The 27,496-nt window shown below is 33.8% G+C and overlaps 1 protein-coding gene across 1 annotated transcript; it reads left to right on the top strand.

Annotated features, from left to right (window-relative positions):
- Positions 1-233: 233 nt before the first annotated feature.
- LOC131162542 (amino acid permease 3-like) lies at positions 234-3,765 on the top strand. The gene is made up of 6 exons (XM_058119140.1): positions 234-711; positions 834-1,067; positions 1,185-1,278; positions 2,210-2,424; positions 2,522-2,661; positions 2,779-3,765. The coding sequence occupies exons 1-6, from the start codon at positions 579-581 to the stop codon at positions 3,430-3,432; spliced, it is 1,470 nt and encodes a 489-aa protein (XP_057975123.1). The 5' UTR covers positions 234-578; the 3' UTR covers positions 3,433-3,765.
- The last annotated feature ends 23,731 nt before the right edge of the window (positions 3,766-27,496 follow it).

The following is a 27,496-nucleotide window of genomic DNA, read 5'->3' as shown; positions in this document are numbered from 1 at the left end:
CATTTATTAATATCATACATATATAAAGAAGGGAGTTCATTTTCATTAATGAGTCTATGCTAACTCAGTCTTTCTCATTTTCACACTATTTGACTCATCTTCTTGTTAATCGAATTAAATGTTTGGATTTATGACATCATAGGCTCAGGTTTAAAAAGGAAGAAAAAAGGAAAATACCTTTTCCTACGTCACCTTGCTTGTATATATATGTGCGTATCCTCCCTTCAGCGTTTATCACCCACTCTCTCTCTCTGTCTCTCTCCGAATCTCCATTCTCTTCTCTAGCTAAGCTGTCTCTGTCCAGCGAAAAAGAAAAAAACATACTAACAAAAAAAATTTAAATCTATCTCTCTCTCTGTCAAATAACTTCTAGAGCCAAATCCTCCTATGAAAAACTGCCCAAGACCAGCACCCGTCTCTTTCACCGTCTTCAGTTCTTCCCCTTATATAGCTTTTTGCAGTGGGCTGGGAAAGTACCGTGTGGAAATCGTACACACACACACACACACGCTCGCATACATTTGCGAACTTTCTCACAAAAGCTTCATCTTTCTTTCTTCTCTAATTAATTAACAAAGATGGCGGAACAGACCGTGGCAGTGAACAACCGAAGGCATTCTGGGCACCAAGCCTTCGATGTTTTCCTCAACCAGCAGCTTCCCCGAACTGCCTCCGACGCCTTCGACGACGACGGCAGTCCTAAGCGCACTGGTAATTAATTAATTTATACTCAAGTTACTTCTTCCAATTCTCATTACTGAACCATTTCCATCTCATTCCTATCAGTTCTCAGAAATTAATTAATGTGGGTGGGAATTAAATGAATGTATCAGGGAGTTTTTGGACTGCAAGTGCTCATATCATCACAGCTGTGATTGGGTCTGGAGTTCTGTCATTGGCCTGGGCCATTGCTCAGCTCGGATGGATTGCTGGCCCCGTCGTCATGATATTGTTCTCCGTCCTCACTTTCTACGGTTCTACTCTGCTCGCCGATTGTTACCGTACCGGCGACTCCCTCACCGGCAAGAGAAACCACACTTACATGGATGCTGTCCGATCCAATCTCGGTAATTAATTAAACCCCTCGTAGTTCGATCTTCTCTGTGTTCGAGTCGAATCCCCGACTGGGCTCCTTTCAGAAGTTCTAAAACCAATATCTGCTTTTTTGCTTTTTCGATTTTTAGGTGGGACCAAGGTCAAGATCTGTGGAACAATTCAGTACATGAACCTTTTCGGAACCGCCATTGGATACACCATTGCAGCATCCATAAGCATGATGTAAGTCTCACAAAAAACAGATTTAGCTAGTTAAAGTATGAAAAATTAATTCTTGTTTTCAAAGAAGTTCTGTATCACAATTTAGCTTGTTTTGTATTCCAAAAACCGGTTTAAATAATTAAATTTGAGTTCATTATTTCTAAAAATGGAAATCGAGAATGTGAAGCTGAGCACCGTGATGACGGCTCATGGTATGTGATAGTGATTGTTGGACTTTTGTGGACTTTATTTGCGTTAAATTTGGGTGTTAATGTGGCTTTTTCTTATAATAAGAAATTTCTATCCTAAGAATTAGTTTATGGAACGAAGAATTATAACACATTCGAAATAGTAACATATAAAATGATTGCTTTTAAGTGATTATGATAAGTGGTCACACTTTATGAGAGAGTGAGAGATAGAGTATTATACCATCATACCTTCTATATTTTTCTTTCTGATAAGAATAAAATTTCCACAACTCCGTCGATGTAAGCAAAATTGTTAAACAACGTAAATATTATCTTGTACGTGTGATTGATTTTTTTTTAGCGTGTATTATTTCTTTATTTTATTTTTCATGGATTTCAGAAATTTGTTATTAATTCCCAACAGATTGCTGGCAATGCTGCACTTGCCGTGATTAAGGAATGATGAAACGAGATAAGAAAGGGTTATGAATTTTTAATTATTTTTAAAATTACAAAACAAAACATTTAATAGGATCATTGAAGTAATATTTCCAAGATACAATCTGAAAATTATCAAACCCTTCTTTTCATTTATCTCTTATTCTCCAAAAAAGAAACTTGAATCGGAAAGTGTATCCGAAATCGTAAGAGGAATAAAATAAAAAAAAACAATGAAACCATTAATATTCTTGGTATTTAGTTTTATTTCCCTTGTGATTTTTGGGGTTAATTCCTTGGGCTAATGGGTTTGGATCAAATAGGGCAATCAAGAGGTCGAATTGCTTCCACGAGAGTGGTGGGAAGAATCCCTGCCACACACCCAGCAATCCATACATGATTGCGTTTGGCATCTCCGAGATCGTTCTCTCCCAAATCCCCGGCTTTGATCAAATATGGTGGCTCTCCATTGTCGCTTCCCTCATGTCCTTCACCTACTCTAGCATCGGTCTCGCCCTTGGCATTGCAAAAGTTGCAGGTGTTAATTTACTATTCCATGTCTTTCTTCAACTCTAAATGTGAAATTCATCATCTTACCAAATGAAACATGAACATTTCTCTTGCTTGACCACCAGAAAACAGAAAAATCAAGGGAAGTGCCACCGGAATCCATGTTGGCATGGTGACCCAGACCCAGAAAGTGTGGAGGACCTTCCAAGCCCTTGGCAACATAGCTTTTGCTTACGCTTTCTCCTTTGTCCTCATCGAGATTCAGGTACATAGCATAAACATGTCAATCTTTGTTCCACCATGAGTTTAGGTAAAAAAAACAGCATTCCTTTTTGCAACATTTTAAAGATGAAACTAGTATTAACTATGGCATTCATAACAGGACACGATCAAATCCCCACCAGCAGAATCCAAGACAATGAAAAAGGCATCTTTCATGAGCATTGCAGTGACAACTGTCTTCTACATGCTCTGCGGCTGTATGGGCTACGCTGGATTTGGGGAAACCGCCCCCGGGAACCTCCTCACTGGGTTTGGTTTCTTCAACCCTTACTGGCTTCTTGACATAGCCAACGCTGCTATAGTAATCCACCTGATGGGAGCATACCAAGTGTATAGTCAACCCCTTTTCGCCTTCATTGAGAAATTTGCCGCAGACAGATTCCCAAACAGCCGTTTCATCTCCAAGGAAATCAAAATCCCCATCCCCAGTTTCCCCTCCTATAGCCTCAACCTCTTTCGACTGGTGTCGCGAACCATCTTTGTGATCATCACCACGGTGATATCGATGATTCTCCCCTTCTTCAACGACGTGGTCGGGCTTCTTGGGGCTCTTGGGTTCTGCCCCCTAACCGTTTACTTCCCGATACAAATGTATATTGCACAAAAGAAGATTCCAAAATGGAGCAGCACATGGATCGGCTTCCATATCATCATTTTTGTTTGCCTTGTGGTTTCCTTGGGTGCTGCTGCTGGCTCCATCGTTGGGATGGTTCTTGATCTCGATGCTTACAAGCCCTTCAAGACCACCTACTAGCTCAATTTGTTGTGACAGGTAAAAGATCAATGGAGATTTTCTAAGGAAATGAACATGAACTGATATTTCTCGTTGAGGTTCAGATGGGGTTAATCCTGTTGTTAGCTACTCTATAGTTGCATCTTTGTTTCACAAAATTCTCCAGTGTGTTTGCTCGGTTTTTTTCTTAGTTTTATATACTTGGCACATCATTACTATTCATTTGCTTCCCTTCCATATGCTTTTAATTAATAATGGGAACTAAATGAATAGTGGTGATGTATTTAATACATCTGTGCGGTCTTTTGATTTTTTAGGGGAGGAAAATAATGAAATTGTGGGGTTTGGTTTGTATGTGTGCATGTCCAATTCAAGTTTACAAAGGAATGTGTTAGCCATACAGAGAGTTGTATCCTAAGAAACATCCCTCTCAGTCTTGTCCGACATTTCTCAAGATACAACATTGGGAAGGCTAGCACTTTGGTTCATAAAAGTCCCTTTCGAATTCAAATTTCAAACCATGTTTACTTTTGTTTGTCCATCAATGTAGTGACAAGTCCAAGTATGAAAGCATAAAATAAATCAAGATAAACTATACAAACTATATATGATTGAACCTATAACAACAATTGCTTGACTGAGATTCTTGAGCATGTGCTTGTATAAACACTATCATCTTCTCTCTTCATTTAGTTGTGACTTGATGGCGAATCGTATGTAAATACCTTCAACACTTTCCATGGTATTTATATATGTTTCTAGCCAAAATCTTACCCGTCATGGACACTGTCAAGGCCCACATGTTAGTGCCTAAGATCCAATATTAAATATAGTGATCACTTACCACTTAATCTTTTTAATTTTATTACTCCAAAATGTCCTAGATTCAATTTAATACAAATTTTATAACAAACAAACTATGCTAGTCAACAAAATTTTAACTTTCTCCCATTTGAACAATATAGGTGAAAAAAATTTTACAAAATTTTTTCTCCAAACTAAACGATGCCGCATGTGATCACAAAATGAATGGAAAATGTGAGCAAACATCATTTTTTCACAATATTTTTAAAATGAAGTCATGTATATCAAATAATGTAAATTATCATATTAGAGAAGGATACTGATATTATACACATTAAAGTATGCACAAGCTTGTGACCATCACACATATAGGTGTGAAATGAAATAATGTATATCCTATATATGATGTACATAATCATATTCAAGAGGGATATTGGCATCATACACATTGAAATACACAATATCGTACCCATCATTTATAATCTATTTGAGAGTTTGAAAAAGAATTGCAAGGCTAAATGTGGTTAACAAGCATTTACTCAAGATGATTAGGCTTCGAAGAAACTAATTGAGATTAAAATTGAAAAGTCTCATAACACCAATATATATAAAATCAAAATTATAAAAATTATAAAAAAATTAAAAAGAATGAAACTGGATTAAAAATCTCAGTACATAACAAAATGAGATCGAGACAAAATTTATGAATCCACAATAAAAAGAGATTGGGTTGAAATGTCTCAACTCAATCAATAGTTCATAATACTACTAGAAAAAAAAAAGAAAAAAAGAATCATCGATGTGCATACAACACAAGAAATGGAACTAAATTAATAGTTCTTAATATTATCAGGAATAACATAGTCTTCAAAATAAATTTGTAACTATAATAAAAATATAGTCAAACTAACTCCAAAAAAGAAAGGATTTAAATAAACTTTTTTTTTTTTTTTACTAAAGGAGGGTGACACCTCTATTTATTTATTGATATACCCTCACTTTTAGGGGAGGAATACCATGGTTATAAGACAAGCATTGGGAGATTACAGATAAAAAAATAAAAATAAAAATTAAAGGTCTCTCAAAAATAACACCAATAACCAACTAAAAACAGGACTATAAATTCAAACAAAACTAAATAAGAAAGAAATTTAAACATGCCTATCAAAAATAAAAATAATAAAATAAACTAAAATAAAAAAAATCAAAAAATCTAAATCAACCAAACAAAAATCAAGAGGTTGAACTAATGACGAAAGAAAGTGAGATCCAACCTATCCATTCAAAGGATACCTTTCAGAGAACGTGGTAAAAGATGTTGTTTTTCGTAGATGACATTATTTCTCATTTCTCCTTCTCTAGAGATCAACAACTATGCACTATAAAGCTATATGCTCACTAAAAGTCTAAAACTCACGAATCTTCACTCTAACAACAAAGAATTTAATGTAATAATATTACTGATAGACTCAATAGTAAAAGTAATAAGTCATTTTTATTCATAACAAAGCAATTGCACAAAGTAGGCTAAAAAAAATTGAAATTCATTAAGAGAGGCTGACTTCGTGTCCTATCTAAAGCGCTAATACAAATTTTTGGGTCTACCATGTTGTCGAGATTCAAAAGAATTCTTTGTTTGTTGAGTAGAAAAGTTATATAATGATAATATAGGAAAATATTGTGTTTATTTTATAGTAATTTGTAATTTCTTAAAAAAAAAACTATGACACATAAACATTCATGGTCAACTCATAATTAATTCATTAGTGCATACAACTATTTTTCATGTCTGTTTTTTAAAGATGCTAAAATATTGCCAACTGAATAAGAAAATTCAAGAAAGTAATTAACTAATTAATAAAAATTAATGAAAATAAAAAGTAAATAAATAGTTAATTTATTAATAAATAAATTGAATGAAAACATATTCGATAAAATTACATATATGAAGGAAATTCTCCAACTTTGCTACACATAATTTTATTTCTAGAATTATTCCATATAAATATTAGTTGAAGATTTAGGTATCATACAATTAGCCATAATTGATTACTTATAGCTAACCGAAATATTATTTTCTAGACTGGATCTACTATGTCATCTATTAACTATTCCAATAAAATGGTGACAACTCATGAATTTGTTTGATTTGTTTTGAACAAAAAGTTAGTTATAATTACTCATTGGCCTAATGTCATGAGTTGTCACTAGTTTATTGGATTAGTTTATAGATGACTTACCCATCAATCATCACATTTTTTCTTACCTATTGCTATAAATAAAGTCCCGGCGGGTAAAAGTGGGCAGTATATTTTTGTCTGGAAGCCTGTCCTTGACGGTAATTTTTCTACAAAAACGTCTTGGGAGACAGTGAGGAGCAGAAGTGATAATTTTGTGTGGAATGACTGATTTTGGTATTCTTTATTGCCTAGAAGAATCTCAATGTGTTTATGAAGAGTCTGGTTTAGATGCTTGGTTGTAGAAGATAGAATTTAGGCCAAAGGAATATCGATGGTTTTAGCTTGTGATTGCTGCGTTAAGAGAAGTCAAGAAAACATTGATCATATTATTTCTTTAGGTGAGGTGGCTTTAGAGGTTTGGCATCAGACTAGTGTGGCGTTGGGGATTCCTTTCCAACAATCTCTTCTCTAGAAAAACAAAATGGCAAATTGGTTCCACTATGCTCAAAAATCGTCTATTAAAGGTAATTTAATCGAGCTGATTCTGTGTTTGTTTACGTGGTGTCTCTAGAATCGAAGATGTAAAGTGAGAATGGAAGGAGTTTATCAAAGTGCAGATCAGATGTGGAGAAGTGTTCAATTATGGGTTATTTTAATTGCTGAGAACACCAATTCTTTTCAAAAATTGAAGAAGTCGGACATTAAGATTTTGAATGAGTTTCAAATTAAGAATCAGGGAGTTTACGACAGGCCTGGAAAAATTATTTCGTGGGTTAAACCTTCAGTAGGGTGGATAAAAATTAATTGTGATGGGAGCTGTAGGGGCAATCCGAGTACTTTAGGAGGTGGAGGAATTATTCGGGATTGCCATGACATGGTAAAAGGGATTTTTTCAAGTTATTTTGACAATGGTACGAATAATAGTGTAAAATTAAAAGCAATCAAGGAAGGAATTCGTTTGTGTAAACGTTTGCATTATTTTAATGTGATTATTGAAAGTGACTTGCGAATTGTAGTTGATTGATTTTGAAAAGGTAGATGTACTTTGTGGTATCTTTGGGAATTTTGAGAGGAGCTCGTGATGGAGTTAGAAGGAGTAAACGTCATGGTGATGCATCAATATAGGGAAGGCAATATTGCGACTAATTTTCTTGCTAAAGAAAGAGAAATAGGAAACAATGTAATCTACGAAGTACAACAACTTCTACCACGTTATCTGAAAGGTATTCTTCGAATGGATAGGTGAGGTCTTGTTTCCATTCGTTGTTAGTTCAACTCTAGAGTTTCGGTTGGTGAATTTTGATTTGTTTTTGGTTGTGTTTATGTTTTTATCTTCTTTGTTAGTTATGTTTAATTTTGTTGTTCTAGTTTGGTTGGTTGCTGGTGTTGGCTTTTAGGAGTGTTTTTCTGTACTCTCTCTTTTGTTTTGTCTTATAATCACGGTATTTTTTCGCCAAAAGTGAGGGTATATTAATAAATAAATAGAGGTTCCACCTTCTTTTATTTAAAAAAAAAAAAAAAAAAAATTCTACCATCATTGCTTTATGGGTATTGTACTACATACTATATAGTACAGTTATTTAAAGTAGTGGATAAGAAAAAGTGTGATATTTGATAGGTAAGTATAGCATTACTGTTTAAATGAAAAAAACATTGTAGACACCCTATTTTTGCCCTAACCAAATAGAACAAGGGGTTCCCTTTTATTATTTTATTATTATTATTTTTATTATTATTAGTATTTTTATTATCGTTATTATTACTTTCTTATAATTATTTTTATTTATTATTATTATTATTAATTTATTATAATTATTCTGGATTATTATTACTATTATTTTTATTTTTATTACCTTATTATTATTATTATTATTATTACTATTATACATTATTATTTTTCATATATTATTATTATAACTATATTACTATTATTATTATTATTATTATTATTATTATTATTATTATCATAGTATTTTATTATTATTACCATTACCATTCTCATTACTATTATTAATATATTATTATTATTATTTCTCTTATTATCATTATCATTATTTTAAATATTATTTTATTATTAGAGTGTTATAACTATTATTATTACTTTACTATTATTTTTCTTATTATCCTTATTATCATTATTATTTTTAAATATTACTTTATTATGATTATTATCACACTATTATTATATTATTTTCAAATCTTGTCATTTTTACATTACTATTATCATTATTATTATATATATATATTTAGTTACCATATTCATTATTTCCATAAGAGTAAAAGCAGAAAAATAAAAGAAAAAGCAAAATAAAATCAAAAGGAAGAGTTAGGGTTCCAAATTTTTTATAAAGGGGGGGGGGGGTTGTGTGGAGTCGCACACAGAAGGGACCTCGATCTCTCCTCTCCATCTCTAATTTCCTTCACGGCTGGGCAATAGCCGCACCCACCACCCAGCCGCACAACCTCCATCATCAACCTCCCCACTCTCTCTCACACACCGCCCTCTTTCCCTGCAACCCAGCCCAGTCGATCCCCTCCTGCAACACAACAGCCACCACCGAGCCATCTCAGTCTGGCTGCCAAGCCACCACCTTAGCAACAACCTTGCTCTCTCTCTTGTTCACCAGGCAGCAGCAGTAGCACACCATCCTTGCTCCGGCAAGCCTCCCCACCACGAACCAACCAGCCGCTGCTCCCTCTCCGGCCACCACCCATACTTCTGCAATCCTCTCATCTTCATCTTCCCACCGCCGCTCCTTGCCGCAAATCCGACCACAACAGAACTGCTGCAACCACAGCACAGCACCACCAGTTGCCGTCGCCCCGTCTCCGCCGTCATTGCTTCGCCGCCCATCTCTTCCGGCCTCCCGGCAGTACAGCCCCAGCGACCCCCTGTGACCTTCCTGCTGCTGCTCTCGGCTACACACAGCACACACTCACACAACCAGTAAATACACACACACACTCTCTCGCACACACACACCTGCACACACACACTCACTCTCACATAATACACACACAGTGAACGCACACACATCACACACAGTTTATCACATACATGAACGTTCATCCATGTGTATTATTATTATTATTATTATTTTTTTTTTTTTGGTGTGGTATTAAGTAGTCATTATTATTGTAGAATTTTTTTTTTTAATATCTAAATTTTTGTTGTATTTGTGTATATTAATACATTGTTTGTTGTAGCATTTAATTAATATTTGTATATAGGCTATGTATATATGTATATTAATATATTATTTGTTGTAATATTTAGGTAATATTTATATCTATGTCATGTATGTGTGTATATTAGTACATTGTTTGTTGTAGCATTTAATTAATAATTGTATCTATGTTATTGTTGTATATTATCCTGTGGTATGTTATTTATGTATTGTGTATTTAGGGTTAAAATTATTCCATTTTGTATTTAGGGTTTTAATGGTATATTTAGGGTATTATTCATTATATGTTTTATTTAGGGTTCCGTTGGTTTCTCATATTGTCATGATATATTAAAGGTAAGGTTTTAAATTATTTCCATAATTATTGTCGCGTGTTTTATTTATTAACTTTAGGGTTTAAATTGCTTCCCGTAATATTACTTGTGTAATAGTTTCTATTATTGTATATATTGCATGTGTATTATACGGTTTAATTTGTTTCCACATTTTTATTGTATATTAATGGTAAGGCTTCAATTATTTCCATAATTATTATTGCATATATTGTATATTTATTTTAGGGATCGGCTAATTCCATAATTTCGTCTTATTTGTTTCCATGTTTGTTTTTAACTTTTAGGGTTTGATTTATTGGCGTGTTCTTAAATGTTTCCTTTATTCTCAATATTAGGGTTTTGTTAGTGCTATGTTAAAGTTTTGATTATTTATAATTAGGATTTTTGCATGTATTTGTTAAAATGTATTATTATCATATTGTATAGTTATTAAAATTATGATATATATGTATTATTAGTCTAGTAGTATTATTATGGTATAATATTAATATTTACGTGTTAAGATATGTATATTATTGTGGTATATGTGTATTAGTATTCTAGTAGTATTGTTATAATATATGTGTATTACTATTGCTAATAGTGTGATATAGGTATATTATCATTCTAATAATACTATTATTGTACAATATTAGTACTTACGTGTTATGATATATAATATTAAAATATTGTCTTAACATTTATATGTTATTAATATTATGAGATATATATATATATGTATAACTATCATAGTAGAATAGTTATTACATGTAGTGTATTATCATTATGATGTATTAGCCTTATTATTATCACATATATATATATATATATATATATATATATATATATATATATACTATTTTCTATGTTTCTATTGTATTACAATATTTACTCTTTCTAGTATTTTTGTATTATTTTATTAAGTATTTTCGTATGTATATCCCTATGATTTTATTGCGGGGGTATGAGCCTTCGGGCATCATGTACCTTAAGCTATGAGGGAATATATATGTATATATTTTATTTATTTATTTATTTATTTTTCATGTGTATTTTAAATTCATAAAAAAGAGTAATTTAAAGACTTATTAGATTAACTTAGGGATAATTTCAGATTAATTAGGTACCGTTCGTAAGAACGGGCGCGTAGGGGGTGATTGTACCTTCCCCTCGCGTAACCGAACTCCCGAACCTAACTCTGGTAACGTAAACCCATTCTACTCCTAACGGGGTAGTAACCATGTGTTCTAACCACACTAAAAGGTTAGTGGCGACTCCGACATTCCATGATTTTTTCTTGAAAATATAAAATAGATTTTAATTTCATCGCCCAGGGCACACGCGCTCCCGAGATGTCGCGACAGCTTGGCGACTCCGCTGGGGACGTTAGAGAGTCGAGCTAGTAATTAATTAGAAATTATCCCAAGTTCAAATTTAATAAATCTTTTAATTACTCCTTATTTTGTGAATATTGTAATTTGGAAATAACTTTGATTAATTGTAAATATTTTATTTTCATAATTTACAAACAACCTTAATTAATTAAAATTATTTTGTTTCCTAATTTTTTGAACATTAATTGTAGATATTTTGTTTCCAATAAGTATATTAATTGTAGATATCTTGAATAAGCATATTAATTATAGATATTTTGTATGCTAATCGTAAATATTTTGTTTCCATATATATATATATATATATATATATATATATATATTTTAAGTATATTAACTAAAAATATTTTGTTTCCAAATTTTTTGAATCAACATATTAATTGCAGATATTATGTTTCCATATCTTTTGAATAAATATATTAATTATAGAAATCTTGTTTCCATATTCTTAATAGCATGTGAATAAATGTGGGGATAGTGGGATTAGGTTAAAATTTGAATTCACACACTTTCACGCTCTATACCCGAGCTTTCCCTACTAGGATTAGATAGGAGTGTAATAGCGTCAGTCCCTTCGTGGCAGAGCTTGATGGGACCCGCGAACCAGTCCACTTAGTGCGAGTTTTATCTAGACCCCTATGGGGGAGGATGGAATTCCAAACTGGGGACCTTTTGTCAATAGGGTTAGAGCCTACCCACACATACTTGTATATAGTTTTCCTTAACTAGGATAGTGCCATGACAAATCCTGTATATACATACCTACCTTGGGTCGGGACATCCTTGTCCCCATACTGTCTATTGTATATATGTTGTGAGATACCTTGTATTATACCATGCATTCTGCATCCATTTTAGACTTACATACTACTTAGCCAGTATTCTGAAAGAGCCCAATACTGAGACCATGACCCATCCTTTCAAAAAATGGAGAACTTGGCCCAAGCATTTTATGGGTCGGCCCAACCCTTTCCAAATAACTTGGGCCCAATTCTTTAAAAACAAACTTGGGCCCGACCTTTTCCTAAGCAAAAACTCGGCCCATACCTAATTTTCAAAAAGGGTCAAACCCAGATTTCAAAAGAGGGCTTCAACTCATTGCCTAAAAATTTGGGCCAACATTTTTTCAAGTAATCCAAGCCCAATTCCTTTTCAACTAGGGCCTTAACACATCATGAAATAGGTCGAAGCCCATATTTTAAAATACTTGAGGCCCAAGTGCACACTAAAGTCCACAAGTCCATATTGAATGAATCCAACGGGTTGACTAGCCTGGGTCAACCCCAACCTCAGAACATAAACTGACCATTCATAGAATCTGAGGTACATGGACCATCATCACGGAAAGGAAAGGCTGAGGGAGAAATTGAATTGAAATCGTCACCCATCAATGGTCGTTTTAATCTTTGAAATGTTTCATTAGTAAAATTTTTCTAGAATCCTGGCTAAGTTGTCATTTAGGTTACATCATATTCATGCATTTCATTTCATACATAGTCATGCACGATAGGCCCCATGCACGCTCATATCTTTGTTTGTATATACAAGTACACTAGTTGCATCCATGCATAAACACCCATTGCATAACCTAATCGTGCATTCTATGCTCAATTTCATTACTATGCATGCATAGTCATCTCCAATGAGTCGGTAATCATATACCAATTTCCTGTAAAACCAGTGTGCCAAGGTAGTGAAATCGAGATTTGAAATTCTAAAAGCAGGCGAAACAGAACGGTTTCTGCACATCCTTTAAGTTCTTGATGAAGAGTTAGACTCATGCGGAAGGATCTAGAAGGTCAAATGTGCTCTCCAGCACCAAATCCTGAAGATGTCCATCAAGATGTGCGAAAGATTAAGAATCAGATGGAGGAGGCAGCCCCCTTGTGGAGCCAAACTACACGACATCCAAAGTAGGCAGTTGAAAACAAGCCTTTGTTCCAACCATGGTTGATGGAGTCGTTAGCTAGTCTAGGCTTAAGCCTACACACATTTGTCCTATCAACCCAGGATCTGAAACCTCAATCGGAGAGAGATGTCCAACTTCCGCCCTTCATCAATCCTAATATTTAAGAAGGGAAAATAGCTAAAGAAATGGGTAAAGAGCAGATACCTAATGAAGAAATGGATCATAAAAATGAAGTCAGGGAAGAACAGCTGCAAGCTATGCAAAAAGCAAACATGTCTGGTTCATCGGATGCTTTTAGTCCTTGTCTAATGTCGAATTTGATCTTACGCCCAAAGCTCAAAGTCCCAAATTTTGAGAAGTTTAGTGGTTCTGAGTGTCCACTATCGCACTTGGGGATGTATTTACAGAAGATGGCCGCATATTGTGATGATGATGATCTGCTCATCCATTGTTTCCAAAGTAGTTTAACAGGGGAAGCTCTAGAATGGTGTCGCCGAGTAAAAATACATACATGGAGGGATCTAGCTCGCGCTTTTATGATTCAATATCACCGGGAGGCAGTTCTAATCTCAAAGAGTAGGGAGGAGAAGACGAGCGATCGCTTTTATCAAAAGAGGGAGATGACAGCCCAGAGTTGCCCTATGATAGGAAAAGGGAAAGTAGTTTACCCATATCCATGTGTTGCTCGTTTCCTTAAAAGCACCCCCCAGAATAGTCCTAATCGGGCAGTCATCCAAGAGCAAATTGAAGATGCAATCAACATGGGGAAAGCAAAGTGCTCACACACAGAGGTGTGAAACCTTGTGAGCATCACACACATAGGTGTGAAATGAAATATCGTATATCCTATGATGTACATAATCATATTCAAGTGGGATATTGACATCATACACATTGAAATACACACAACCTCACATCCATCATATATAATCTATTTGGGAGTTCGAAAAATAATTGCAAGGCTAAATGTGGTTAACATATACATGTTTCAAAAATGGTGCAAACATTTACTCAAGATGATTAAGCGTCAAAGAAACTAATTGAGATTAAAATTGAAAAGTCCCAAAACACAAATAAATAAATAAATTTGAGACTAGATTAAAATATTTCAGTACATAACAAAATAAGATTAATACAAAATAAATGAATGCACAATAAAAAGAGATTAGGTTGAAATGTCTCAACTCGATCAAAAGTTCGCAGTAGTGTCAGAAACAAGAATCATCTATATACTTACAATATAATATATGGAACTAAGTTAATAGTTCTTTATATTATTAGGAATAACATGGTCTTCAAAATAAATTTGTAACTATAATAAAAATATACTCAAACTAACTCCAAAACATCAAAGGATTTAAATAAACTCATATGAGTTACATTTTTATAAAAAAACTAAACCTTAGTTAAGGGATCAACAACTATGCACCATAAAGTTATGTACACTACAAGTCTAAAACTCAGGAATCTTATCTTTAACAACAAGAAATTTAATGTAATAATATTATTGATAAACTCGTAGTAAAAGTAATAAGTTATTTTTATCCATAACAAAGCAATTGCACAAAGTAGGCTAAAAAATGGAAATTCATTAAGATAGGTTGATTTTAGGTCCTACCTAAAGCACAAGTACAAATTTTTGGGTGTACCATGTCATTGAGATTCACAAGAATACTCTATTTGATGACTAGAAAAATTATATAATCATAATATAGGAAAATGTTATGTTTATTTCATAGCAACTTGTAATTTCTTAAAACAAAATATGACATGCACAAACATTCATGGTGAACTCATAATTAATTCATTAGTGCATATAACTGTTCTTCATGTCTATTTTTTGAAGATGCTAAAATAGTGCCAACTAAATAAGAAAATTCAAATTTTGGTCCTAATTGAAGCTCAAAGTAAGACATTGAAGGTTAAGCATGCAGAAGATATTCCCAAGAGGGGGTGAATTGAAAATTTTAAACTTCTTCCTAGGATTAACCAGACATTTGCAGTATGCAGATAAATATAATATGCAGAATTTAAATAATGCACATCATTCACACTATAACATACAAATGCGGTAAATATAAAGTGTGAAAATATAAACGGACACACGATATGTTATCGGTGTTAGGCCAATACTGCCTACTTCCCCGCCACTAGCTCGCAAACCCGAGGATTCTACTAATACTCACTTAATGGGTGGAGCGACACTGGTTACAACCAGGTCAATTAACGGGGCTGACCTCAACCAACACGCCTTACTCGGATGGTGCACCTAACTTTCCTAACCAGGTCTAAGTTAGTTCGAGACTATTCAATAGGGCTAGTCTCCCTTTTCAGGCCCATGCCCGGAATACAACAAATATGAATTTATGTACACGGAAATGTGCTTCTCAACTAAGCAGGTATGTACTACAATACGCACAATATAATCAATGCACCTCTATGATGTAAGAACTATAAGCTCGGTGCTCTGTGTGTGCAATCAATACTCAAGGATGTATAATCTCAAATATGCGCAGAGTGTTCTAACAAGAAAATCTTTGAAAGCAAAGTATACTAGATCTTAATATCATATTAGTGTTTCAAAGATACAAGTAATGATATTCAAACGAACTCAAAATTATTTTCTCAAATGTATCTGGCACAAGAGTTGTTTGAAATCAAGTTTTGTAAAATATTTTGCACACACAAAATAAATAAAGCTTTAAGGAATCTTGCAATGACAATGCTAAGATCCTCAAGCTAATGAATTTTTCCCAACACAAGATTTATCAAGTAAAATATGTGGGATATCTCTTTGCTTAACTCCCCAAAAGCAATATCAAATAAACAACAAAACAAATGGGAGTATTAGCAAACTATATTAATCAAGAACACAATATAACACTCCCACAAGTATAGGATGTATCAAGGGAATGAAGGTTTGAGAGTATATGGTAGTATTATAGGCAAAATAGGATTTTGAGATTGAGAGGATTTTTCACTAATTATATTGCTAATCTCCCTTTCATTTTGCAAATGAGCCCCTATATATAGAGAATGGAAAATTTATGACCGTTGGGGATACCAAGGGTATTATTAAGTTTGTTTTAAAAGCCATTAAGAAAATTAACATTGTTTACTTAATTTTAACCTTAGTAAAAAATTATTTAACCCGAGAGATTCGGGTGCCCGGTTTGAGGTTCGGGTGCCCGAATAGACTTAGTCAAAAATTCAATTTTTAAAGGTTCGGGTGCCCGAAGTCAAGGTCGATTGGCTGAACCAAAGACAAAAACTTTCTGTCCGTGGTTCGGGTGTCCGAAACTGAGTTTGATTAAACAAACTAACAAATTCGATCGCCCGCTGTTTTTGAACATGATCGATCATTTGGGCGCCCGGGTTGTTGAAAAGGAACCTAACACAAGTTTGGGTGCCCGAGGAGATACATTCATTACAGGTTTGGTCGCTCAAAACCTAGTCAATCCGCTGACTTCTCATTGGTTCGGGCACCCGAGGTGTTTTGAACACCTAGGGTTTGGTCGCTTGACCTCTCACATATTTTCAATTAAGTCCAAATTTTTCTTTAATTAATTCCCCTGATTGAACTAATGATTATGGGGACTTTCTTACGTGCATGTCCTAGGACCTAGGGTCTTTCTAAGGCCTCTTTAAGTATGCCAAAAAACTAAGCATTGGTCGACCTTCGGTCGACTGAAGGGTAATCCTTAAGGTCTTTCTATGGTCTGTGTAGGTACCTAAAGACCAACTAGGGTCTTTGAGCTTGTAGTTCCTACATGCATAATATGCATTAAATATTACAGACCTTTTTTCCTATTTACTATTACGGATCCGAATTGAATGATTATATAAATTACAATGAGTCTTCACGGTGTTTAGTCTTCAAGTCATCTCATGTGCTAGCATATGATCTTATAATATAAACTTGTACACAAACATAACAGACATTAAATACCAAGGTATTTGTCATGATCAAAACGGGATGTGACCAATAAGGTCAACAATCTCTCCCTTTTTTATGATGACAAATATTTGCCTACTTCTCCCCTTTTTGGCAACAGCAAAAATGGCCTAGATAAATCATTTAAATATATAGGAAAATAAAAGATAATTATCATTTATATACAAGATATGCTTAGGGAAAATTTTAAGAAAATTCGGCTGCACACCGTTTGAAAATAGAACATTTCCAAAAAGAATATCTATATAAAAATGACTTGATTGAGTTCAACAAATGGTTTACAATAATTGACTCAACTTAAACAGTCCAGTGTGATCAATATAATAAGTAGAGGTATAACACTCAATCATCCATGAGATATGATTAGCCATACAATACGAAATGAATGACAGAGATAACCTCATAAAGTATGAAATATAGCAATTAAGCACACAAACTGTATAACTGGTCATTTAAAAAGTTCAAAGGACATAACAAACATAATTAGACCAAAATTATCCTCAAATCATAGCAATTTAAATCTTATCATAAGACCCGTAAAAGATTTGAGTTAAAAGCATATGACATATGATACCAAATAGAAGGTTTGAGTATAAAATAGTCTAACTAGTTCGTATGCATTTCATGTAAGATCCATGAACTAGTTATGCAATTAAAAAATATATGTATATATATATAATAAATATCCCCCTTTGATATTTGCAAAAAGTACTGGGGGTTGCTTACTAAAAAGACATCTTTTAAAATAAGGCACAAACAAGCATCAATGTTCTGGTTTAGCATTTAGGCATAATTTCATAAGATAACCAGAATATGACAACCATATAGATCCTTAAAAATTTATCAATCACATGTAAGATCATATGGCAGAACAAATGAAAGTGGCAAAATAACATATTTTAACTTTGAGATTTTCAATGAAGTCAATATATTTTAGCACATGCCACAATGAATTCAATAACAAAACTAAGCTAAAAGTATTTGAGAGCATAATAAGATGAGTATTTTAAATTCAGGATGCTCCCTCTATCAATTTGAGTTATAGCTTAGATGCAATTTATAGGTTATACCAAATAGAGAATTATTTCATTATGCCTAGTAGTATAAGCCATTCATTTTAAATCCTTTAACCCAACCATACTAATAATTTATTGACAATATTCTAACTAGTATGGTCATCCCTATATACAACAAATGCATAAGAAAATATATATTAAGGCAAGTAATAATGTTCATGACCCAAGAACATTCCATATCAAATCATAAGTCTTTAAGCAATGGATATAATGTTTAGGGATTTTAGAAGAGCCTTAATATTTCAAAAAATAAAAGTGATGCATGTGAGTCGTTTATGATCTTTCTATAGGAATGAAGTTGAGCTCCTCTAACTATTCTCGATGATTATGCAAGAATGAAATTTAATATTCAATTAGTTTTCACTCATCATTTCAAAAAGATTTTAATATTAATTTTATCATAATCATCCATGTACAAGGTTTTACTTGGGAAAATTCCTATCGAAATTTTGGCAGCATGCCATCTGTAAATCGGGCATTTTCCCATAAAACTTGTACCTAATAGGTTCAAATAAGAAATTTATATTTCAGTTCAAGACACACGAGAACCTATATCCACTACCGGTATGCAATTCTCATCAATTGCATCCGCCATGCAGGAGACAATTTAGACTAAGCATGCATTCTAGTAGTATAATCAACAGTCCATATAAAATGTAAACCATCCAACTAGATACCATAAACAATAAATAACCATGGATAGTTAGGAATTTAGTGCAGTACTCATATGGACACTCAGGCATGAAATAAAAAATATGAGAGCATTTTAATTTTTATAACCATGAAAGAATATATGCTCTTGCTGAATTATGGGCTTAACTCATTTTATGCCTTTTCTTATTTTTAAGGTTCTTTAGCCAAGTGTAATAAGAATTTCAATGATTCAATCTTGGCGATGATTGCATTAGGGTTATCAGACCAAAAGGTAACAATGATTATTTCTTTGAGTGTTCTAAGCCTATAATGCATCTTCTCTAGTGAATTTAAATACGTACGAGGCCCAAGTTTGAGTGGCTTTCAATTTTAACTGCTCGTGCATAGGTTTCTTGAATTATGCATTCATCTAGATTAAGACCTAGTGCAACCCATTTAGCCATTCAACTCATTTCAAATTATATGAAGCTCTAAATTATTTGATTTAAATTTTGAGAGCTAGTGAAGATCATTTAACTACTCTCAACAATAAAATTATTATTGAGTTCATAAGAGTATTTATTATGAGTGGACATTATTCAAAATATTTTCATGGAAGTGGATATGTCCAAACAGAAAAGTCAAAGAGCACTCAATATATATTAGTTATTTATGATCAATAGTGTTATAAGCCTAGAATGATGACAGCTACTTGTTCAAGGCTTTTAAGTTCAAGGATGGGTTTAGGATTAAATGATATATAGTGTGATATGGGTTCCCTAAACCACAAGCTTGGGCAATGGACAATGTATGCTTAACTTAAGATGTTTACATTTAAGTATGAATTAAGCATTCTGAATTGTTTACCAAGCAAAAATGCTTTGTCCATTTTGAAAGTGGATTTTATTCAATTTTTTTATTGGCTTGGTGTTAATTTAGGTGTAACCCGAGAGGGGCAGGGGGATGAATTGGGTATTTTTAAAAAATTTTAATATTATTTACCACTTAATCCCTATTTTTATATTTAACAAATTAATTACAGGGGTTTAAGACTGATTTAAATTATTATATTAATGAATTCTTTTTACCCAATTAATTGTCAAGTGCGAGTGGGGTTATTCAACATACACATGCAAGATAGAAAATGAAATACGTTGCGGAAAAGAAGTAAAGGAAGAGAGAAGACAAACACAATTTTTATGAGGCTCAACCAACCTAGCCTATGTCCTCGCCTTGAGCTACCCACTCAAGGATTCCACTAAATCTCTACTCCTTTAATCGGGACGGAGCTTCCCTTACATCCGCTGCTTACAAGAGGCACAACTTCCTCCTCACTCGGTTCACAACCCGAACCTTGATTACAATATAGAATTTCAAATCTGCAAAACAACTCAATATTGCTTCTAACAAAGTTAGTGAGTAAAATTGAAATCCTAACACATATCCATATGATGAAACTTGAAGTTCAGTATGTATGTAACGATATAATCGTAATATGAATTATATGCTTCACACAATTTCCCTTTTATCAAATCTCCCAAAATAATGGTATAAGTAAAAGCTTTGGAAAAATTAGGATTCTAGTTCAACTTATTAGATGCACGAATACCAAGCGTGATCTTATTAAAAAATTTGTCTTAAATATATATAGTAAAGATCTAAATCAATAAGTTTTCTTCCAAGTATCCAAACACAATATGATCTTTGTAATATGCAGATATATGTATATATATGATATGAGTTCCAAAGATCAACAAACCTAATATAATATTTTTCATAAAATATCCCTCAATAATGTATATAGTTATGAACACTAAAGATATTTAATCAAGTGGTTTTGTAATATTGAAACTATCGAATCTTTAACTGAGTACACACTTGAATCAAAACCGTTTAACCAATGGCGAAAACTTTTCTCAAATAGTGATCTTGTCAAAACAATTTCATATAAGCACACTCAAAATCAATCTCTCAACTAATATTCAATAATGGATTTTGAGATGAAAAACTCTTTGAGAATAAATATTAACAAGAAAATCGATTTAGATGAAGACCACTATGAGAATAAATATTAACAAGCAAATCGATTTACCAAACCTCAATACCAAAATGAAAGCACAACGATTGCTAGATTGCCTTTTGAAAATCAAGATAGTCTTAGCTTAGATTTGACATATAAACTTTGAAATCCTAAGCAAAAACCTTAGCAGTGTGATCAAAGTTCTCCCAAGTTGTGCTAAAACGTACAATATACTCAATCGTATGCCAAAAGTCATTTTTCTTTGGGGCACTAGGGTTTAGATGTTGATTATATGGGTAACCTTGCCCTTAGGATGATTTCAAACCATTGGATCAACTTGATGTAGAAATAACTCGCATGTTCTCTCATTAAAAATCAAATTTTTAATCTTCTCGTAAGTTCAAAAGATTGAGGATTAGAGCTCAGAAGACTTTCGAAAAGTTAACCTAGACAAAGGGTCAGACATCTAAAGTTTGGGTTCAGACTTTTAAAGTTGCGGGTTCAGGCGACTGAAGTCAGGGTTCAGTTTTCTGGTGTGCTTCATCCTGTTTCTGTGTTTCTCCAATAATTCTTTAGACGACTGAACTTAATCTTCGGTCTTCTGAAGAAATTCTTCAGATGACTGAGCTTAACTTTGGTCTTCTGAAGTTGAATCTTCAGACGACTGGGCAGGGAGTTCGACCTTCTGAACTAAACATTTTCTAGATTTTCCTTTTTATTTTCAAAACTCTGTTTCTGCTCCATTTCTTTGCTCTTTTATAAAATATTTTATGGGGTTTTAAAATATTTTTAAGTCTATAAATATCCTCTAAATATGTTCATGAGATGCATGAGTCCTAAGGTCAGTTTAGGGTTTATTTTGAGCCTCAAATTAAATCATATGAAATATGTAAATACATTCGGTTCTAAATACTCATTCCCGCGATAATCTTGAACTTGCCGCTTGCATCTTCATTCTTCAACTCCTTTAGTTCAATGGATTTTGCCAAGATGTATATACTTTAGTTTTCATGGCTTCCATGACTTTTTAGCCTTTCGTGCATGCTAAAATATTGTTCCTGTTCACAATCTCAATGCACTAATCAAATACCAAGTGATTTGTCATTATCAAAAGAGAACTAGACTCATAGAGTCAACAATCTCTCCATTTTTTATGATGACAAATACACGAACAAAAATATAGAATGGGTTACGCCTAACAAGGCACCCCCTCAAATAATGCACAAATATTCAACAAATGAAATATACTCATGCCAAATGAAATATGAATGAAATATGCTCATGCTCATACACAATTAGTTCTGCCAACCATTTTTGCTATAGCCTAATTCTTCTCCCCCTTTTGACATCAACAAAAAGGTGTATAACAAGACATAAGTGGACATAACCTAATATTCTTCTCTTCCTTTAAATCTTAAAGTTTAAACCTGTTCAACCATCAGTTTTTTTTAAAAAAAATTGTACTGTGAAATGTGTCTCCCTATGTTAATTCAATTTACTTCTCCCCTTACTAATGTAGAGAGCTGTGTTGTTGAATGTAAATTGTAATGTGAACATACACAGTGTATAAAATTTCATAGACATGGATAAGCAAACACAGTCACTAAATTTCAAAGATTATGTGAGGATTAACAGGTGTGAGTCAATATGCACTTATCATGATATGAGTTTAATACCAAATGTGAACAAATGTGATACCAAATGAGAACAAATGAGTCAAATATGAAATTTTTAACCAATTGTGAATAGTAAGTGACACTGCTCCCCCAGAATTATGTCATCTAATATAATTCTAGGCAACCTCTCGACTATGCATCAGACCTAATTCACACCTGATTTGGATAATCCTATCCTCCGCAAGTGGTTTCGTGAATATGTCTGATTTGTGCATACAAACTCAAGTGTTACATCTCCTTTTTGCACATGATCATGAAGAAAATGATGTCTTATTTCTATATGTTTAGTTTGTGAATGTAATATAGGATTCTTTTAAATGTTTATTGCACTCGTATTGTCACATATTATAGGAATTGTGTCATAACTTAATCCAAAATTCATCAGTTGTTGCTTTATGTATAGTGTTTGAGCACAACAACGTCCTGCTGCTACATATTCAGCCTTAGCTATGGAAAGAGCTACTGAATTCTACTTCTTGGAAAACCAAGAGACTAACAAATGTCCAAAGAAATGACATGTACCACTTGTGCTCTTTCTATCCACTTTGTTACCAGCAAAATTAGCATTTGAATAGTTAATAATCTCAAAAGATGTATACTTAAGATACCATAGCCCAAGTCCACGGTTCCTATTAGGTATCTAAGTATTCATTTGACAGCTAACAAATGTGACTCTTTTGGTGCAGCCTGAAATCTTGCGCACAAACATACGCTAAACATTATGTCTGGTCTGCTGGCAGTCAGATATAGTAAGCTACCGATCATTTCACGATAGAGCTTGACATCTACTGGTATATCTTGTTCATCTTTGTCTAATTTCAAAGAAGAGCTCATAGGTGCCCCTAATATTTTTCCATCTTCCATATTAAACTTTTTGAGCAGATCTAGAATGTACTTTGATTGATTTATAAAGATTCCATGTTTCGCTTGCTTGAACTGAATTCCTAGAAAAAAATTTAGTTCACCCATCATGCTTATCTTATATTCATTTTGCATGGTACTAGCAAACTCATTGCACAAGTCTTTATTTGTAGCTCCAAATATGATGTCATCTGCGTATACTTGAACTAAGAGAATGTCATGCCCCGAACCCGAAAATGGGACCGAGGGGTGAAAATGTAACCTAACCTGTCCCTGTATCATACAAATCATCCATAGATATAGTACAAAGGATGAGGGTCTGACCCCGTGGGGTTCCCAGGCACCCTAAACACATCCAAACACAATTATATATGCAGCGAAAAAATGTCATTCTATATATATATATATATATATATATATATATATGCAATACCATACCAAATTCTTTATAAGAGCAAAGAAAAGCTCTATCATACAACATACAATTGGGTGCCCAACACATCCCAAAATGGCAACCCATCAAAATACAGTCTTAGCACTTACCTAAGTGCTAACTGCAGTACACCGGTCACTATGCTCCCTACACCAGGACGCTAGTTCCGGTTACTCGAAGGACTTATAAAAATGTACGTATAGTAGAGGTGAGACACCTCTCAGTAAGGAAGAATATATGTTATATCGGTGTGTGACATTTGAGTGTTATCATGATGCAACATACATGCAGTTAAATGCAGTCTAGTACTAATTTTACACAGTGTATACATGCTCACATAAACATGATCAATAATCCTGGTGTTGTCACACCCTTCGGCTCGAAGCCGGCCCGCGACATACGACGATGGCCCATAGCCAACCCGCGTAACACGGCGCCACCGGCACATGGCTAGTCCCCGACTCCCATGGCATCGTACCAGCGCTAACTGGTGGATCCACACCCTTCGGCCTAATCTGCGGGAATAGGCTCATGCCCTTGGATATAGAGATGGACACTCTTGCCTACGTGGCAGGCGATAAACACATGCCCTCGGATATAGAGTCGGACACTCTCATTACCTGGAACAATTCGGAACCCCGTTCCTACTAGCATTTCAACAAATCACACATAAATGCATGCTTATATAACCAAACAAACCACACCCATTTAATAATTTAAATCATGATTTTCCAAAAAAATACAGTTTAAACAAGTCAAGGCATGGCCATCCCGATAATCCAGTATAAATCAACATATACGCTCGGTTTTCAACAAAACCAGGGGTGCAGCCTGTCGCCCCCTTTTTCCCAAAACTGTAATAATGAAAAACTCATAATTTTTCCCGTTAGATCCCCCCAAATGAGTAGCCAAAACACACACAGGACCGTGAACCACAGTTCCACCGAGTCCGATTTCAAAAATAACTGATGTAAACACAATTCCCTTTTTACCTTTTCCCCGAATAGTAAATCCCGAACTCTAAGACTCCTAAACAGCGAACTGAGTTCCAAAACCTACAAACAACAGCACAGAATATACTTATAACACCGTTCTCTTCTAAATTACCAGTTCAGAATTGAAAATCGAGCCTTACCTCGATTTTTCGCGAAAACCCAAAAATCTCCGAAACGGGATTCCAATCCGTAGAACTTGTAGAGAATCCTTCCATGATCCTCATGAAAATAAAATGAAGAAGAATTCTTACATGGGATATTTCTCAAAAGAATCTAAAGACTATACTTGCACATCTTCTAATGCCTACACAAACACTATATGCTATCAATGCAAGAAAAATGGGCATATAAAGTTTGAATGTCCGTTTAAGAGGAAAGGTATTAAAACCAAACAAGTATGAAAAATAAAAGAAATATCCCTTGAAAAATCCTCCGGACCCAAGAAAATATGTGTACCAAAAATGAAATAATGACTTCACACATATATAAAATAGAAAATGGCATTATTGGCCAAAATCATAGGATGACTTTTTATAAGGCTTAACTTAAGAAAATATAAAGAAAATATCAAATCTGAGCTTATTATATAAGCGCCTTGATGTTACACGCTACATGATTACTTGCCTATATGTGATGTATTGATATGTTATATGCTACATGTGTATTAATTAACTTGACTTCATTTATATTGAAAAGTATGACTCACTATGTTGAAAATTGAGAATGAGATTATTGAGCTTAAGCATAAATTTTTTATATAAGAATATTTTTTGAACATGCATGATTTTAAATGAATCACATGGATAAACATACTGCTCTTTATCTATGAGCTATGAAAGATATAGTAGTTATATTGATATCCATGAACTATACATTATGTGATATTAAGCTTTGGTATCTATAAAGTATTTTTGGTTTCACATGTTAAAAATTTCAATAGATATCAAATCTAAAAGCTCAATTGGTATCACAAAGTCAAATTATTTATGAGCATGATTATGTTTATGAGCATGATGTGACATTGATAATCTTAACATGATATTGATATTTGATACATGATATGATTCAATATTTTACATGGATGATAAAAGCAAAATTAATAACAAAAATGAATGTATTGAATTCAGGGGGAGTGTCATGAATCATTAATCAATTGATATCATGAATTAAATTTTAATGTTTAAATTGGTATCATAAAAACCATCAAATTAATATCAGCTGGTATCTTGAATAAATGCTGTGAGCTACACACTACACATGCTATATTGAAAAACAAAAACTTGAGTGTGTACATATGTTTGGAATACATGGTTATTGATATGATTAAAATGATTTGTATTTGAATTTAAATAATTTTTTTTTTTTTTTGATTGATGTCAAAAGGGGGAGAAGTTGTGAAGCAAAAATTGAGCATAATTAAGCATGAACATTACATCTATTCAAAAGAAGTATTTAAATATTTAATATTGATTGAAAAAGCTTGTAAAACCAAAAGAAAGTGATGAGCATGATTGATGAAATTAATATTGATTTTATTAAGATAAAGCTTATTGAAAGGGGGAGCCTTTTCAAGGCTTACTATAAGAACCCGAACTGTGATAAATGAATTTAAATAAATAAGAGAGGGGCAAATTGGGAATTTGGCATATTTTGTCGACGAAGCCTTTGTTCTTCTCGTCGACGAAATTCAGAGACTCGTCGGCGAGGAGAAGGCGAGGAGTTTTGGAAATCGGGAATATCAGGACTCATCGACGGGGCCATCGATTCGTCGACGAAGTCAGTGAAAGATTCATCGACGAGAACACCAATTCGTCGACGAAATTGGGCCGGGTCAAGGGCCTATAAATAGAAATTTCCTTTACTTCCTCACTAAGAAACTTCAAATATCTTTCTCCCTCTCTCTAGAACTCTCCCTACTCTCTCTCTCTCTCTATATTTCTTCACCGATCGTTGATGGAATCGAAAATTTGAAGTTACCATGAGGATCGTGGAAGGATTCTCTACAATTACTGCAGATCAGAATCTCGTTTCGGAGATTTTTTTGTTTTGGCAAAAAATCGAGGTAAGGCTCCGTTTTCATTTCTGATATGGTAGTTTTGTAGGCAACTTTCTTGTGAATATATTCTGTACTGTGATTTGTAGGTTTTGGAACTCGGTTTGCTGTTTAGGGGCCTTGGAGTTCGGGATTTACTATTCGGGGAAAAGGTAAGGGGAACTATGTTTATATTGGTTATTTTTGAAATCGGACTCGATGGAACTGTGGTTCACGATCCTGTGTGTGTTTTGGCTACTCATTTGGGGGGATCTAACGGGGAAAGCTCTAAATTTTTCATTATTACAGTTTTGGGAAAAATGAGGGCAACGGGTTGCATCCCTGGTTTTTTTTGAAAATCGAGCGTATAAGGTGATTTATATTGGGTTATTGGGATGGTCGTGCCTTGACTTGTTTAAACTATATGTGTTTGAAAAACCATGATTTAGATTACCAAATGGGTGTGGTTTGTTTGGTTATATGAGCATGCATGCGTGTGTGATATGTTGAAATGCTAGTAGGAACGCGGTTCTAAAATTGTTCTAGGTACTGAGAGTGTCCGGCTCTATATCGAGGGTGTGTACTTTACCGCCTACCATGTAGGCAAGAGTGTTC

This window comes from Malania oleifera, chromosome 8 (genome assembly GCF_029873635.1).
Source record: "Malania oleifera isolate guangnan ecotype guangnan chromosome 8, ASM2987363v1, whole genome shotgun sequence".
NCBI classification, from domain to species: domain Eukaryota; kingdom Viridiplantae; phylum Streptophyta; class Magnoliopsida; order Santalales; family Ximeniaceae; genus Malania; species Malania oleifera.
This window is presented reverse-complemented; position numbering and strand designations above follow the sequence as displayed.

What these genes read in the sequence shown, in the direction of transcription:
- LOC131162542 (XM_058119140.1), top strand. Translation starts at nt 579, where the DNA reads ATGGCGGAACAGACCGTGGCAGTGAACAACCGAAGGCATTCTGGGCAC. An exon ending in CGGCAGTCCTAAGCGCACTG is followed by an intron (nt 712 to 833) that starts GTAATTAATTAA and finishes TGAATGTATCAG; the next exon opens with GGAGTTTTTGGACTGCAAGT. An exon ending in GCAGCATCCATAAGCATGAT is followed by an intron (nt 1,279 to 2,209) that starts GTAAGTCTCACA and finishes TGGATCAAATAG; the next exon opens with GGCAATCAAGAGGTCGAATT.